Source organism: Hypomesus transpacificus, chromosome 11 (genome assembly GCF_021917145.1).
Source record: "Hypomesus transpacificus isolate Combined female chromosome 11, fHypTra1, whole genome shotgun sequence".
Lineage (NCBI taxonomy): Eukaryota > Metazoa > Chordata > Actinopteri > Osmeriformes > Osmeridae > Hypomesus > Hypomesus transpacificus.
In genome coordinates this window covers 17,928,670-17,944,638 of record NC_061070.1, presented here as the reverse complement: position 1 = coordinate 17,944,638, position 15,969 = coordinate 17,928,670, and the positions used below count along the sequence as shown (strand labels likewise).

The 15,969-nt window shown below is 44.2% G+C and overlaps 1 protein-coding gene across 1 annotated transcript in view; it reads right to left on the bottom strand.

Annotated features, from left to right (window-relative positions):
• Positions 1-6: 6 nt before the first annotated feature.
• The window catches only part of LOC124473519 (AT-rich interactive domain-containing protein 5B-like), a 44,289-nt gene continuing 28,326 nt past the window's right edge, over positions 7-15,969 (bottom strand). Inside the window, exons 5-10 of the mRNA XM_047029037.1 lie at positions 15,099-15,235; positions 14,578-14,860; positions 10,491-10,543; positions 9,528-9,625; positions 2,695-2,911; positions 7-2,372 (exon numbers count right to left, since the gene is read on the bottom strand). Coding sequence (XP_046884993.1) covers positions 399-2,372; positions 2,695-2,911; positions 9,528-9,625; positions 10,491-10,543; positions 14,578-14,860; positions 15,099-15,235 — 2,762 coding nt within the window. The 3' untranslated portion in view covers positions 7-398. The remainder of the gene's footprint in view (positions 2,373-2,694; positions 2,912-9,527; positions 9,626-10,490; positions 10,544-14,577; positions 14,861-15,098; positions 15,236-15,969) is intronic.

Here is a 15,969-nt window from a genome sequence, read left to right as displayed (position 1 = left end):
CCAATGGCTTTTCCCTGGCTCCCTCTGCCGTCACAGATAGTAAGAAAGGACCTGACTTATATGTGTGAGAAATAACCTGCTCGGTGGAACATTACACAAACACAGTAACATGATGTGCAAATGGAGACAAACATACCTTTAGGCTAAGTGGGGTTACGAAGCAGTGCAAACGGTACACACAAACAAATACACGAGCGAGGGTGGGAGAAAATCGTTTTTCAGTTTTTTTTTCTTTTGCCCATCTCAACAAAAATAGTTCATCCTCAACCTTCCACAGTCTGCTCATGCTCAACGGAATCATAGAACACAACAACAACAAAAAGTTCCACTGTTCCAGAGAGATAAAGAAAGGGGGTGTAGGACTGGGAGGGAGATTTAGTCGGGGCGTAGCTCGGCTACTAGAGTCTGGTACTAGGGTGCACGGAGGACAGCGGAGGGGGGGTGAGGGTGGAGAGGGGGTAGAGGTGGTGTAGGAGGTCCCCGTACAGAGCTGCCCCTCCAGGGTGTCTGTAATAATGGTGGGGGCTTGGCCCCGATGCCATCAGCTGCCTCTGGAGCATCATGGAGTGGAAGGCCAGGGGGGGCATGAGGGGGGAGACAGCTGTCTGGCTCTTCAGGTACTGGAGGGGGTGTTGCAGGGTGTCCTGCCTGGCGTGGACCAGTGACCCTGGGTACATGCCGGGGTAGATGGGGGCATGGGCAGGGTAGGTGTGGCCTTCACCGGGAATGTGGCTGTTGAGGTGGATGGCGTGGGCCGGCTCGGCCGGTTTGAGCTCCTCGCCTTGCGGGTCGCTGCGGCGGAGCGAGCCGGCGGGGTGCATTGGCGTGACCACGCGGATCTTGCGGTCGGGCAGACCCTCGTTCTCCAGTTCCCCCAGGCTCCGCTTGCAGGGGACTCGGGTAGGGAGGGACTCGGAGGAGGGTTTGCAGCTGGGGTACGACTGGGAGGCGTCCTGGCTGCAGTGTTTGGGTGCGGAGATGGTCATGGGGGGAACCCGGCATGCCTTGGGGTGAGAGTCCAAACCCTGATGCATTATGGGATATGGGAGGCCACAGAACGAGGGCTTGGAGAAGGACAACCTTTGAGAGATCGGTTTGGAGATGCTGAAATCCCGCGGTTCGTCTTCCAAAGCTCTGTCCCCGTGTGTGTGTGTCCTCTCGTGATAAAGGGGAGCTCTGTAAGCCAGGCTTTCTCTGTCAGTGCTGCTGGAGTGGAATCCCTCCCCGTTTTCACAGTCCCTGATAAAATGCCCTCTTTTATCTCCACCAGGATAACCGCACATCCTCTCCTGATTCAGGCAGTTCTCTGTCTGCCGGTAGAGGCTGTGCAAGTGAGGAGAGGAGTAACAGTCGCTTCTATAGCTGGGCGCCTGGGGGGGTACCTGCATCAGCTTCTCCCCAGCATTCTCCACCCCATCCTGGGGTTCAGGCCGGTGGAGGTAGGGGTGCCATGGAGGGTTGATCCGGGTCTGGAGGTGACTCACCCGGCTGGAGTAGGACTCGGACAGATCCCCTAAGGGGCTCCTCTCCTGGGGTAGGTGGGGCTTGATGCTCTGGGCGTGCTGGATGACTGATGGCCTGAAGACGGGAGCTATCTCTGGGATGTCTGGAGAAGAGCCCTGCCTGGGGCCCACTGCCTCCACTACCCTGTCACAAACATCACTGATCATAGGAGGAGGGGCGAGGAGAGGAGGAGCACAAGGAGGAGGAGGAAGAGGGGGGGGAGGGCCACTGAAGGAGTACGGATTGGTCTCGCAGACCTGAGAGAGAAGCTTCTTCTTGGCTAGGGGTGACATGACCCCAAGGTTTACCTTCGAGTACACCGGAGCTGTAAACTGACCCTGACTGGACTCCTTCTTGCAGGCAGAGTCCTTCTTGTCTGCCATGGGGTCCGTGGAATGCTGCTGCTTTGGGGGTGCCGGTGGTTGTTTGCACATGGGCAGCACCTTCCCCACCCTGCCTCCGTGAATCTCTACAGGCTCCTTGGTTACAGGAGGGTCCAGTCTGCCTGGTTCTGGGGGACAGCTAAACCCAACTGGCTTGCTGTGGTCCCAGGAGGGCGAGTACTTGGGGTTCCTGCTGGGGAGTCTCTCTGCCTCGTCCCGGTGGTTGGGGCTAGGCTTGTCTGTCTTCTGGTCAGAGGCCATTGGGGGCTGCCATTCGGGCAGGAGGCAGGGGTCTCTGATGAGGGAGGCGGGTTGAGGGGTACTGCAGTCTGAGTCTGGAAGGAGGATGACGGGGGATTTGACCTCGTTCAGAGGCTCCTCCTTCTTGAAGGTGAGCTGTAGCTCCTCCTCCTCTGGCTCGTCTCTGGTCGAGACTTCCTGGTTTGCAACGGCGGGATCCGGGGTCTTCTCTTTCACCTCGTCCACCTTCGGGGGGACAGGACACCAGAGAGCCACGATTAGTTCACAGGCACAGTAATTGGGGAAAGTGAAAGGATAGAAAAAAATATTGAGCCAGACAGAGAGAAATGCCAGTGATTTACTACTATTCTCACCAATCTATAAAGCCAAAGGCAGATTTCCACATTCGTGAACAATAAAGATTAAATTGAAAGAATAAAAGAGTTACAGAGAGAGAGAGAGCGAGAGAAGAGAGAGAGAGAGAGAGAGAGAGAGAGAGAGAGAGAGAGAGAGAGAGAGAGAGAGAGAGAGAGAGAGAAAGGGCAGGTTTAACAATCCTGAGACTGACCTGTGTTTGCTCTGTGACTGTGATCGTCTCATCCTTGTCCCTCTTGGCCATCTGTCTCTGGTTCGCTCCACTCTTGGTCCTCTTCACGCCAGCGACAGCCTTCGGTTTGCCGGCCCCCTCAACCCCCCCGCCTGCCACCTCCGGCTTCTTAGACTTGGCGGAGGGGAGGGGCTTGTCTTTTTCTCCCTTGGTGTGCCTCTCGTATGGAAGGAGGAGTCTGGAGAGGTCAGGAGGAAAACGCTCAGAGTTAATCAACCATAGTCCAAAAGGTGAGATTTACCACATAACTAAACTGTGGCAGAGGAAAAACTGGCTTCCATTACCTCAGAGGCAACGGCAGGGAATGTTTTTCACAGTAGGCTGACCAAAATAATACATTTGTGGGCGTGAATGGGTTTGTATGGAGCATGGTTCAACTGAGCTTGTATGTACTAGTTCTGTTGGCAGACATACAATGTGCAGTGTGCACTAAGGCAAGGCATATAAGTGTGGTGATCTTCAAATCATATTACCATAAAGACAGTTAACAACTTACAGCTGTGTAAACCTTCTAAAATAGCTTATTCTCAGTTCTGCTCAGAATAATGAAAAAATTCTGGCTTTTGTTACTCGGCATGCTAAATGAATATAGGATATGTGTCAGAATAATGTGAAGGGATATGTGAGATGTATTGAAAACAAATATTCTAGTGGTTAAATATTCTTTTTAAAAGCCGTTCCAACTCCTTTGTGAAGATAACAATCTGAAAAACGATGCAGAAAAAGGTTTTTATGGTCATGAGACAAGAATATAGGCTTCATCACATGTACAAATAGTAAACTGACTAGTTGCTCAATTCCTTTTAAGGGACACTGCTGTGGTTAAACAAACAATAAATCAAGAGAGCTTCGTCTCCTCTTCAAAAGAAACAAAAATCCCTCAGAGAGTTCAAGTGTCTCCGTGGGATTTTTGTTATTTTTCGTCTGAACAAAAGTGCTGGCAGAGAAAGCGGTAAAACTACATTTCATTCAGCTGGCACAAGGCCCCAGGCCAAGAAAGGAAATGTACGATTAAATGTGACTTATTTGAGAGAAAGAGAGAGAGAAAGAGAGCGATGGACAGAGATGAAGGACAGATGTTAATGGAGCATAAAGAAAACGATTCTCCATAAAGGACCGCACTGCTGAGCCACAATGTGCTTACTGAATAGGACTAACTACCAAAAACATACATATGTATTTATATACTGTACATAGTAAGCGCATTCCTATTCCCTGACTGCATCCCTTTCTCTCCACACATGATAAATGGTGGAGGATATGATCTATTGTAGGGATGAACATCACCCAGCACAGTGTTGTGTCTGGTATCTATAGTGCGGATAGACTCAAACCAATCAGACCCCTGTGTGGATTGAGTATCTACATATATATGCAGAGACAGTACGAACACACCAGAAAAGACCAGGCATTTTTATCTTTCGATGAAGAATGGCTGCCTTGCCCTGAATCAACTCTGTGGAATATCATTATGGGTCTGGGAGCCACTGTGTCATAGATTTCTGCCAATTGCTGCTGCTACCTTCGACAGAAAACCCCATTAGAAACCCCTGTCGCATGGCACTTTAACAGAATCAGTATTCTGGAGCGGCCCCTCCATGTAATTTAACTTTGAATAACAGAATCTAACAAAGCAACTGTTCGACTCGTTTTCTCCTCGTGTTCAACCCGCAGGAAGTCTGCTTCTTCTGAGATAGCTTGGAATTGAACCATCTGACTACACATAGCACCCACACAGGGAGAGCCGGGGAATGAGTCTGGGCTGTGCATATAACCGGTCCACAATCACATAATACAGCAATGATAATACAATACTACCACTTATGTAAGTAGCAATTTCCTGAAAGCATAGAGCAGGGCTGAGGAGGCTGTCTGCATGTATATTTGTGTAATTTGGGAGGCTAGGAGGGGAATTCAGATGTGCACTCTGTGATGAGAGTTTGCGGCCTTGATGCAATAAGGGTTTTCTTACTCTTCAGGCGATCCTGCATAGTTCAAAGTAGGAAGTACCCCCTTAAGGAATACCTCTAGTAATGAATACAACAGGCGAAGGCAATTACAAAAACAGATGCAATACACCACTCTGTGCACTAGAGGGCAGAATGAGCACCGAATGAAAGTCCCAGGGAAAATGAGAAGGGGAGTGCTTATATTTTTATGGGATCAATAAATACTTTACTTCCGCTTACGGCAATGTTTCACTGAGGCTTTGTTTGAGCAGCCATTTTTCTTGTACATTACACATTGAAGCATGTCAAAATTAACCAATAAACTGAATCCAGGATGTTGTACAGGCAAGCACATTTTGAATATCTGTCACTTTCAACTTGTCATGATAATCGAATCAAGCAAATGCTAGCATAGCCTACAACATTTTACTGTTCTTCTTTCTGTTCCCAAAGTCAGTGCTTTTTTATTCAGTGGCTCAAATGCTTATAATAAATGCAACAGCAGCAACTATGCAAAAATACACTCGACTGGCACACTACCAATGTAATGGTTGGTCTAAACTGCGTTTTAAATTACTGCACAGGGTGACTAGTGTGTGGAATCCAAGAAATGCCTAAGTCACCAAATCAGTGGAAAAAGACTGCAGGCTATTCCATTCAGCACTTTTACTGATGTTGAAATGAATTTTAGCTGGCGTTGTGTTTAGTTTACAACAGTCTTTTCATGCGTTGAAGAACTCTTTTTCTAGGAGCAAGTGGACAGCGCCTGAGGCTGTCAAACTATTTTGAAGAAAACATACGATTTTTTATTACAACCTCAATAACAAAATAAGTGTGGAAGAAATTGAAAAAAAAAAAATGAAATCCATATTTATCAGCAACTGTTTTGATTAGACCGCTTCAAAGGCCTGGCAAAACAGTAACTCCTGTCAGTAGAAAAGCAAATAGCATGTGTTCAGAAGGGAGTGAGTGGAGGGATAAACAGACATTGTTCCCTTTTAGCTTTGGAAAAGATTTGGCTTCAAAGCTTCTCTTTTGTTGAGAAGTCAAACCACTTGAAGTGACCCTGATTCACGCCGTTAAACGGAGCCTGAGAAGGAATGTAAAACTAAGGCCTTCGTCAAGTCTGGAAATACCCGCTCTAAACTGACCTTTACCATTCCCTCCAGGCTAACCCTCATTAACTACACACAGTAAACGTTAATCATGGCAGGTGTTGGGCAACACACCGACAGAGTGGTTTGAATTAAAGGGACAATCCGCGATGTGTTCATGCACACCTTCACAGGAAGCAGCAGAACCGGCAACATTCCTTCTTTTTAGGCTTCTAAACTTCCATATATGCATGAACATATTTCATTTGAAGCGAAGCTATATATAATTTGTTTACAAACTCTTTCCAAATTATAAATAGTACCATCTATTTTCATAAGTATCAGATTGCCATCGGTGAACAGGGAACACTTCATCTGTTTTGCATAGAGGAACACTTAATGACTATGAGTAAGGGATACGTTTCAGGATCATAGCTACACTAACAGGAACCACAGCGTGGCAAATGACCAAGAGCTTTCTAATCTTGTCGTGAGCCTATGCACTAAGCGCTGTATTCTCTCTCTCTCTCTCTCTCTCTCTCTCTCTCTCTCTCTCTCTCTCTCTCTCTCTCTCTCTCTCTCTCTCTCTCTCTCTCTCTGTCTCTCTCTAGCTCTCTCTCTCACTCTCTCTCTCTCTCTCTCTCTCTCTCTCTCTCTCTCTCTCTAGCTCTCTCTCTCTCTCTAGCTCTCTCTCTCGCTCTCTCTCTCTCTCTCTCCCTCTCTCTCTCTCTCTCTCTCTCTCTCTCTCTCTCTCTCTCTCCCTCCCTCTCTATTTGTCTCTTTCTCTCCCTCTTTCTGCAGCCTGGGCGAACACAGAGCCACATCAATACCACGAGGAGTAAATAATATTAATCGATAGGAGATCTGGCAGTCTACAATTGGATGTGACGTGTTTGTATCCAAAAGACACAAACCCCAAATTCCCCTTCACCTGGGATACGCACAGAGTACATCTGGAATTCATCTGATAAAATAACCCATATTAGCTCACGATGAGAGGAATTCATAAACTTCTCTGCGGTTTCTTCCACTCCGCCTGACCATGGGAGATTTAAAATAGTAAATTATTCTAAATGGCTTCACTGTTGCCATGGATATCACCCCCCACCCTCAACCCCACTCCCCACACTGCAATTACAGTAATATGCTTCGACATGGCAGGTATTAAAGCTGTAATAACTGAAAGCCTAGAAAGGCATGACATTGGTGAAAACATGTACGCTGTATATAGGGTTTCTGTAACACGGATTGTGTATGGAGCCACAGATTAAACATTTAAGAGCAGTTAAAAAGCATTGACCTGTATAATCAAAGAAACCAGTGTGAAGCCTAAAAAGAGAGAGAAGCGCAGAGAGAGCGAGAGCGGGAGCGAGGCAGTCTATTTCAAGGTTATTGATGCCATCTTTTCATGACCTCATTTTTAATTCAGAGAGCCGAGGCCTGACAGCTAATCTGGGAAACGGTTTAAATAAATATCATTAGAGCTTTTCCCAGCTGGAGTTGCAAGCCTTGGTTGAATGTTAAATATTGATTTTTCCCTTTAAGCTAATGAACACTCCGATGACCGCAATGAGCAACTTTGGAAATGACAATTACTTAAGGTTATCGTGAAGCTCAATTCTAACGCTGCTCTCCATTATCCTGCTTGCACAGCCACTCCGGAGCAGCCTAAATACAGTGATTATGTCTCCCCATATCATTCACAATAATGTCTCCTAGGCAACCATTTCAGATGATCTCCGTTGCAGGTAAATGGATAATGTGGATCATTTCACATTAGTCACAGGTTGGGATGTCCAAGGTCTCTAGCAAAAACAAAGACAAAGTACTGAATGTTAACTTAATCTAACCCAATTACATCCAAAATGTTCCACATCTTTTGTGGGGGGGGGGGGGAGGGGTGGTGTAAGGAACGTTCCAGAAAAAAATCTTGATTGTGTATGTGTTTCCTTATTGCTGAGTAATCATTAGGGGGGAACAAAGCCTCCAACAGGGAACAAACACACACTTCAACAAACACACAAACAGGGTCATTCATCATACGCTTCCAACGCAGGGAGGTGGAGGGAGGAATAGCTTTGTTTGCTGAGCTAATACAGTGAAGTTAATTGCCCTCAGAGCAACTGAAACAGTGAGCCTCAGCTAAAATCCCTCCATGTTTCAGTTGTTTTCCTTCACTAATATTACTACCATTTCTCTCTCTTTCTTTCCCTCACTCTCTCTCTATGTCTATCTCCCCCTCCCTCCTTTTTGACAGGGTGATATTCACCCTGCAGTGTGGATTATATTGGTTTGTTTTGATTCAGCACTATTTCTCAGTATTTCTGTGGCTGGAAAGAGTGGGGGGAAAAAAGCCTGCACAGCAGTCACACCTCACTGGCCCCTTGGTCCCTCCCTCAGCCCCCCAGCCTCCCACCTCTCACTCCCAGCCCTGTGCCCCCCTCTGGGTTCCCACCATGGTGAGAGAATACAGCACTGGCTTGTACAAGGAAGCTTAAAGGCTGAAGATACAGTTGAAATGCTGAACCGTATCCAATTACCGGGTACACCGCACTGCTTTTATCACATTAAAGGTGATATTTACCGAATTAACCCAGAGATGTCATTGAATCTAAAGAGCCAGCCATTCAAGTCTAATTGTAACCACCGCGCTTGTCAATATTGCCTTACATTACATCTGCACCCATCACTCATTCACACTTTTGAACCTTTATTCAGACCAACTGCGCTTCTCATTTTGCCTATTTCCACAGATGCTCTGTACCCCCCCCCCCCCCCCCCCCCCCCCCCCCCTCAATATTGCTCAGTGCAATATTGCTGGCTAAGCTGTCTTTTGACAGGTAAGTCTGTTTCCGCGGCGATGCCGGAGCCTGAGCGGAAGGAGCCCAGAGGCCTGGCTGGGGTTTAATCGCCCGTCGGAGAGAGCCTTTCTGAAAGAGTGGTTTTCTGCAGCCAGGCAAACTGCATTAGCCATTTGTTTAACCTTGAGAATCTGTGTGTGCGTGTATAATGCAGCTACGGCTCTCAAGAGACGCCGTTTATGTTCGCTTGGGTTCGAAACCCCCCCTCAGATAATGGTGTCAGGTAAGAGAGAGGCAGAATGGAACTGTTGGGTAACCATGGTGAAGAGGTCTATCCTTAAACCATTGATCAGTTAACAACAATTAAAGATAAAGATTACTTTATTACTTCTATACAGTTTGAAATGTTCTGAATATACACTAATATACAATGTTTGATCTATACCTTGCTATATTAAGCTCATGAGCACATAACCCTTTATGTTCAGGAGAGAAATATGCCTATCTATCAATCATGTTTCTTGTATCATTGATAAACTGTCATTATGCTGTTTTCTTGTGCCTGCATAGCCATAAGTTATGTCTATGTAAGGTGTGACTAGGAAAGGCCTGGGTCACTAATGTAAGTCAGAGGTCACAATATTGCCAAAGTGTATGATACCATGCAACTTTGAATGAGGAAAATAGAGTGGCCAAGTTGCTTTCTCAGTTTCCTTACAGAAACAGGAAGACACAGAAACCATATGAGTGTATTACTGACTATGTCAAAAAAAACTACATATACAGTATGTAGCACTAACAACTTGATGAATATGCTTCTGAGGAAAGGGTTGCCTGCCTTGGAAGTATCCCACCTGGGTATGTCAAAGCTGGATGCATGATGCACAGGGTTGGATGTGGAGAAACTATCTTCAGACGGGAGCGGAGGTGCCAGCCAACTGATAACTCACCTCTCATAGTGACGGCGAGTGCATGTGGCGGCACTTGTGCTTCCTGGGTTGCCACCCAGCTCATCGTATACATTTTTCCACTGTCGGCGAACTGTGATCTGAGAGGATAGAGAGGAAGAGAGAGAGAGAGAGAGAGAGAGAGAGAGAGAGAGAGAGAGAGAGTGAGGGTGAGAACTTCAGATAACTGTTTCTCCTGATGCAGTTATTCATACAGTAACATCTTTAGACACGTGTCTATGTCAGGGAGATACATATTGATCCTTTTACAGAGTGAGCTGCTGATATCACAAGACACACTGTTCTGTTATGTAATCAATCTCGTCAACACGAGGAAGCTATGGATGATAGCTGTAGATAACAGCATGGCTACAACTGGGGCAAAGAAAACACTGTGGTTAAGATGCTTCTTTTAGAAGCCTGACTGCCTGCCTGAATGATGAGCTACATCATTGAACAGATACACAAACCACACAGTTTCCTGCTCACAAAGACAAACATGAAAGGGTGATAATCAGCAACAGATCAAAAACGCTCCAAAATGAAACAAGTCTCTATTACTCGAGCCGTTTCCTGTTTAGGGTTCGGCTGGCTGTCTATTTGTATGACTTTAACGCTGCTAATGAAGTCAGAGGCGTTTGCAACTCACATCAAAAGGCTTGAGATTTGGAAACACTTTTTGTATGAATAGCAGGTAGCTCAGCTGCCAAGTCAAATGTCTTTTCTATGCCATCTGACTTGAATATAGCAGTCCACTTTACGGCCCCAACATGGGAAAAAGTTACAGATTTGACCAATTTCCTCTGACAGAGGAGAGAAACATGTGTTTTCCACTTAGAGGGGGTTTTAAAACAACGGCATCATTTTGCGAAATGTGGGGCTAACCAAGAATTTCTTGGGACTATACAACTGTGAGGGAGACTGCAAAGAAAGGGGGAATGGTGCAGAACATGTGTAAACACTTACCAACTCATATCCCCCGAGTCTTCTGGCTGCTTGAAACATAGTCCAAAGGTTTACTGTTAAAAGGACAACAAACAATGAGGTCAATGGTAAAGGAGACTGACCATCAGATACCTAACTGTCAAAATCACAAACTGCAGTAGAGACATTACAAGGAAAGATATCATGGCAAAAAATGGTAATGACACACACAAAAAAACTCTGTGAAAGACTTCTTTGTCTCAGAAGTTATACATGTAACGAGTAGCACTAGGAACTATTTGGAACGAAGTCTGTCGTTAAAACCATTGTGTTGAATTCTTGGAAGTACATACAGAATAAGCGCAATAAACATTACGATATCAGTTTCTGGTAAATGCTTTTCAAACTACATTTATAACAAGTACATGCAGTGTTTCCCACACATAGACTAATTTGTGGCGGTGCGCCACAGAATCAACACCGGCCGCCACACATTGCGTTTCGTAAACATTTTTTTTTTTCGCTATTTAGGTAAAAACACGCAGCGTATTCGTTCAGCTGCATTTCCTTTCCCTGCTCTCCCTCCGTCTCTTTCACGCACGCGTCTTTCTCACATACACACACAGTCACTACGTCAGCACACGTTAGCAACGATGCATACGCCGTTCTAGTGAGACCGACAGCTACATCAGCGAGCCTTCAGCATTAGTGCCGTAGCTAAAGGTCTAGGAAAGTTGAGGCTACTTTTCGCTAGGTACCGACGGACATGTCTTAATCGAAGGTTCCCCTTCGTTGTTTTGGTGAGAAGTTTCAAGAGCTAGCTACTTACCCGGCGTCATGGAGCCGACCAGTTAAATAGTTATTTAGCACCCTGTATGCAGCGTCGCTACCTGCATATGCAGAAATTATTTGTTTGTTGTTGTTGATTGATTTTGTGAATTATTTCGACCCCCCCCCCGGTCTGACATGAAACAACACCCCCCCCCCCCCCCCCGCCACATATAGCTTTCTAATCTGTGGGAAACACTGACATGCCAACTAATTAGCCATTTTATAACAATAAGCAGAGCATCACTTCAGTGAATGGGTATGAATCAAGATAATTATAAGGATCCAGTTTAAATTATATTTGCGCCCTCAACATCAGGCACAAATGCAAAAGATAGTTTGCATATTATATCTCCATGCAAACCCTGGCAGACAACGTGATGTGAGGTCATAAGTACTGTGCAACGCAAACGATTCTGAGGTTATCAAAATCCTGCTTTATAAAAACCTTATAAAAGCCTGCAATCTCTCCATATCTGACATTGTATTTACCCGCAAACAATGAACTTAGGTTATTGTGCGATTTTCCCCCAAACAATGACATTTGTATCTGCTTTCTGTAACATCATTGTTTAACATTTTTATATGAAGACCTATAAATAAAAAAATAGGCTCGCCCGGGGAGAAATCCATCAAAATTCAATCTGTGCGTACACAAAGGCTTGCATTTGTCAAAATGACATTTTCCTATCTCCGCATTTGACAGCATTGATTTTTTTTTCTCTCCCTTCTCTCCACGACTGTTGTCAATGCACACACAGAATAACAAAGGCAGCAGGCTGGGTTTTTCATTTGAACTGAGGAGACCGGCTTTGTGTTTTCCTACTGTAGAGCTACTCTGGCCTATTAACTGCGTTGTTGTGCATCGACTGTAATTACCACACCGGCATCCAGAATTAGGAAGGACAGACAAGAGAGATAATACAAAGAGAATCTTCTTCTTAGATGTGTCGGTGCCTGTAATTATTTTACTATTAATTCCTTCCATTCAACAGGGGTAATTATCAGAGAGATAAGGATAACGAAACAGGCCAACACAATGTACCCCTGAATACACACAACGTCAATTAGACAGAGGGCTACAAGAACCTCTATTAAAGGCACATTGAAATTAATTTTCAACAACAATAATAGATCAAGGCCATTTAGGATGTGCGATGTGATGTTAAACTCTCAACTATCTCTCTCCCTCCCTAGTTCTTGCTTAGTCTTCCCAAGAAGAGAAAGGAAGATGTCATTGAATAGACTGTGTTAACAATCACACAGGAGTGTAGGAGGGAAATTAAACAGAAAATGACAGGAATACTCCATTCAAACATCATGTTCTTTGCAGTTACGCTTAATTATAGATTAACTCATGAAAGCAAATGGACGAAAAGAGGCACATATTTCAATTTTCATGACTGAAAATGTTTTCCTTTGATGCTTAAAAAGCGGTTGCAGTGGTTAAAAAGGAGTAAGAATAGCTGATTCCATCTGAGGATTTGTTGTAATAATTATATTAACTCTGTCTTGCCCCCCCCCCCAACTCTCTCTTTCTTTTTACATGTGTCTGAATATTCCTGCTGCCAATTCAAGGACAAAGTTTAAACAGCATTACTACCAGTCTGTAATGAGGACTCTTCTCTTATGATGTGGCTGAGCTGGTAATTCAAAGCATGCTCTGTATGTAAAACAGTTGGCGTTTCGCCTGCTACAAAAATACTGTGGAGGAGACAGATTCTAAACTACAGTAAGAGTAAACCAAGGCATTTTCATACTGTCTCAACCACAATGACCTACTTAGCAGCAACATCTCTTGTATTGAGCATGACATATTTGTCAAAATATCAGTACAATGGTGTTCTGGCCTTCATGTCAGGGTTAACCACAGCTTTTGTGTGTCGAAGAGCTTTTCAAGTGAGCATTACAGTACAGAAAGTGTCATTAAAAAAACACTCATCTTCCTAATGCACAAATTGCTCTTTCCTAATGCTGCATTGCTGCACATCGAACGTTGAATGGCCCTTCCTGTACATGGTTTTCTACAAAAGGCATTTTCTCCTAATGTGTACGGTACAGGCCCGACATTTCAAGGGGAAACATCCGACCTACATACGCCTCGTTTGATCTGATGTGTTTTACTCTGCCTGTGATGCTTCGACACTGCTAAGAAAGTGTTTTGGAGCGACTTGTGACCTTGCTACAGGAAGACAGGTGTTCCTGCCTAGTCATATGAATACATGCAGCACAGCACCTTGACACGTCACAAATCATCAGATCTGTGTCATCCGGTTCTGTGTAATTATCTTTTAGATTTTGTTTCGTTTTTTCACAATGTATGCTTCATGTTTTGGCTGCTTGCAATGTTTGGGACTACCTCGTTGTTATGATCAGTGACCTATGCTCTTTTGTAAAGCTCTCTCTTGGAAGTCGCTTTGGATAAAAGCATCTGCTAAATGCATAAATATAAATGTAGATTGGGAGATGACTATACTTTAATCTGCCAGACTTTACATTAGGGTTACATTAACTACCATGCACCCACATCCCAATACCTCTAGTGCACCCACATCCCAATACCTCTAGTAAAAAAAATTCCCGTTGGAATTCATAAATTGGGCCGGCAGATCGCCTGCTTTCTCTTCGTTTTTTCACACACCGAATAAAACTATACGTGTAAATTAAGTTACTGTGTGACTGATAAGCTAATAGGCTACACTAAGTTTTAATTTAAATAAGCGCATGATCAGACAGTGTATTAAAAAGTGCAGTTTTCAGTTGTCGCGCATGCTCTCTTTCTCAAACACAAGCGCGTGTACCAAGGCTGTTGCCATGGTGACAACCCTAAACCATCATTTATTGTTGTGGAGGGAGTTAGCAAGTTTAAGCTGATGCGAAAAGAATAAAATTGATGGGAAAAAGATGCCAGGAGGAACTGAAGAAGCCAGGTAAAAAAAGAAAAATCTGTCACTTCATAAATCTAAGTTCCTGCAAAGGTGGGAAAAATATATTTTCTCAAAAGCCCTGAATCTTTCAGGTAAAAAAATATGTTGTAATTGCTGGCAAATATAGCAATAGTCCAACATAATGTTTATATTACATAAAGCTCAAAAAACTATTTTGCACTGAAATTAGGTATTGCTATGTAGTTACATGATAGTTAATGGCAGTTTACTGTGTTGACCTTATGCCCATATATAATCGTATGGTTTAAAACACTACCGGTACCTTGATGGTTTAAGCAGTCTTGTAGACGACTAAGAACAATATATTAGATCATATGATAAGCGTGGATGAGAAGTTAGAGAGCGTGACTCACTCTGCTTGAACCCCAAGAAAGGGATCCTCTCGATGGGACTGTCCCTGTCCTTCATGTACTCATACAGAGCCTCCAGGAAAGCCTGCTCCTCTGCGTCACTCTCCTTTGACGATTCCTCCTCTCTCTTCTCATCCTTCTCTTCCTTCTCCTCCTCCTCCTTCTCCTCCTTCATCCTCTCCTTCACCTTCTCTTCCACAGGGGCCTTTTTACAGATGCTATTGTTCTTGGGTTTGGCTACTGTTATCTTGATGTTGGGGATGGACACCTTGCAGTTGACTTTGATCTGTGGGTAATGCAAATGAAGGAAGTTTCAGAGGCAAAACTGAACAACGTATGGTGGCGGTTCCATGGGTGATTGGTTCTTTCATACAAAATAACTTGTCGTCAACATCGGAAAAGTATTCTTTTAGACAGTTTGTTTTCCTGTGGTTTTCCAACTGTACCAAAAATAGTCTAATAACAATCTAGTAACTGAACTGAACCAAAGTGAACATGATCACAATTGTTAAGGGAGTTGGTACCTTTGTTGGGGACTTTTCTGGGCTGCTGGAATTCTGTGACCCCAGTGACCCCTGTGACCCCTGAGTTTGACCCTGGGAGTCTCTCCTCTGGGAGACCGACAGCTTCTTCTTCCTGGGTCGACCCTTCAGGTTTGGGGCTGAGAGGAAGACAATAGAATTAGAGAGATGTTGCAGCGGCTGTGGTAACTTTAATAACTCTTCACATCACTTTATCTCCTTGTACTGTAGCGCCGCATTTGAGCTTGTAAACATTGTTAATTAAAGATAAATACGAAAAATATAAACCTGCCAGATAAGATTTATATGTATAGAGAACAATTAAAAAACCATCAAGTATTTAAAACCTCCAACTGTTTGCATACCCACATCTCAAGTTAAGTAAAACCAAGACTAATGCAGGGAACTTCTAGAAACCTATGCTCAGAGGATAAAGGAGTCACTTGATTGGAACCAATTTCAGTCAAATATTTCACAGCAGCATTCCTAAAGCAATGACAATTAAATCATATCCAAGGTTAGAGGCAGCCGAGGGGAATCTCAGATTGCATTTTCATAAAGGAAAAAAAAACAAAAAAAACGAAGCTAAATGAAATGGAAGGGGAGGACGTAATTACCGGAGGTGAAACTTATAGTGACTCAGTGAACTATCACATCATGTTATTTCCAAAACAGCCTTAGAAAATGGCATGGAAAACCAGACTTGGCCTTTAGTGACAATCTTGGCAACTGCATGTTCACAACAGAAGAGTATTATACTGCACATACTATTTTCCTTTAGTTTGTTCTCTCTCTCTCTCTCTCTTTCTCTCCCTCGTTCTACTTCCTTTTCTTCTTTCTGTATAAGGCTGAAGTCTATCAATAACATCAAGTG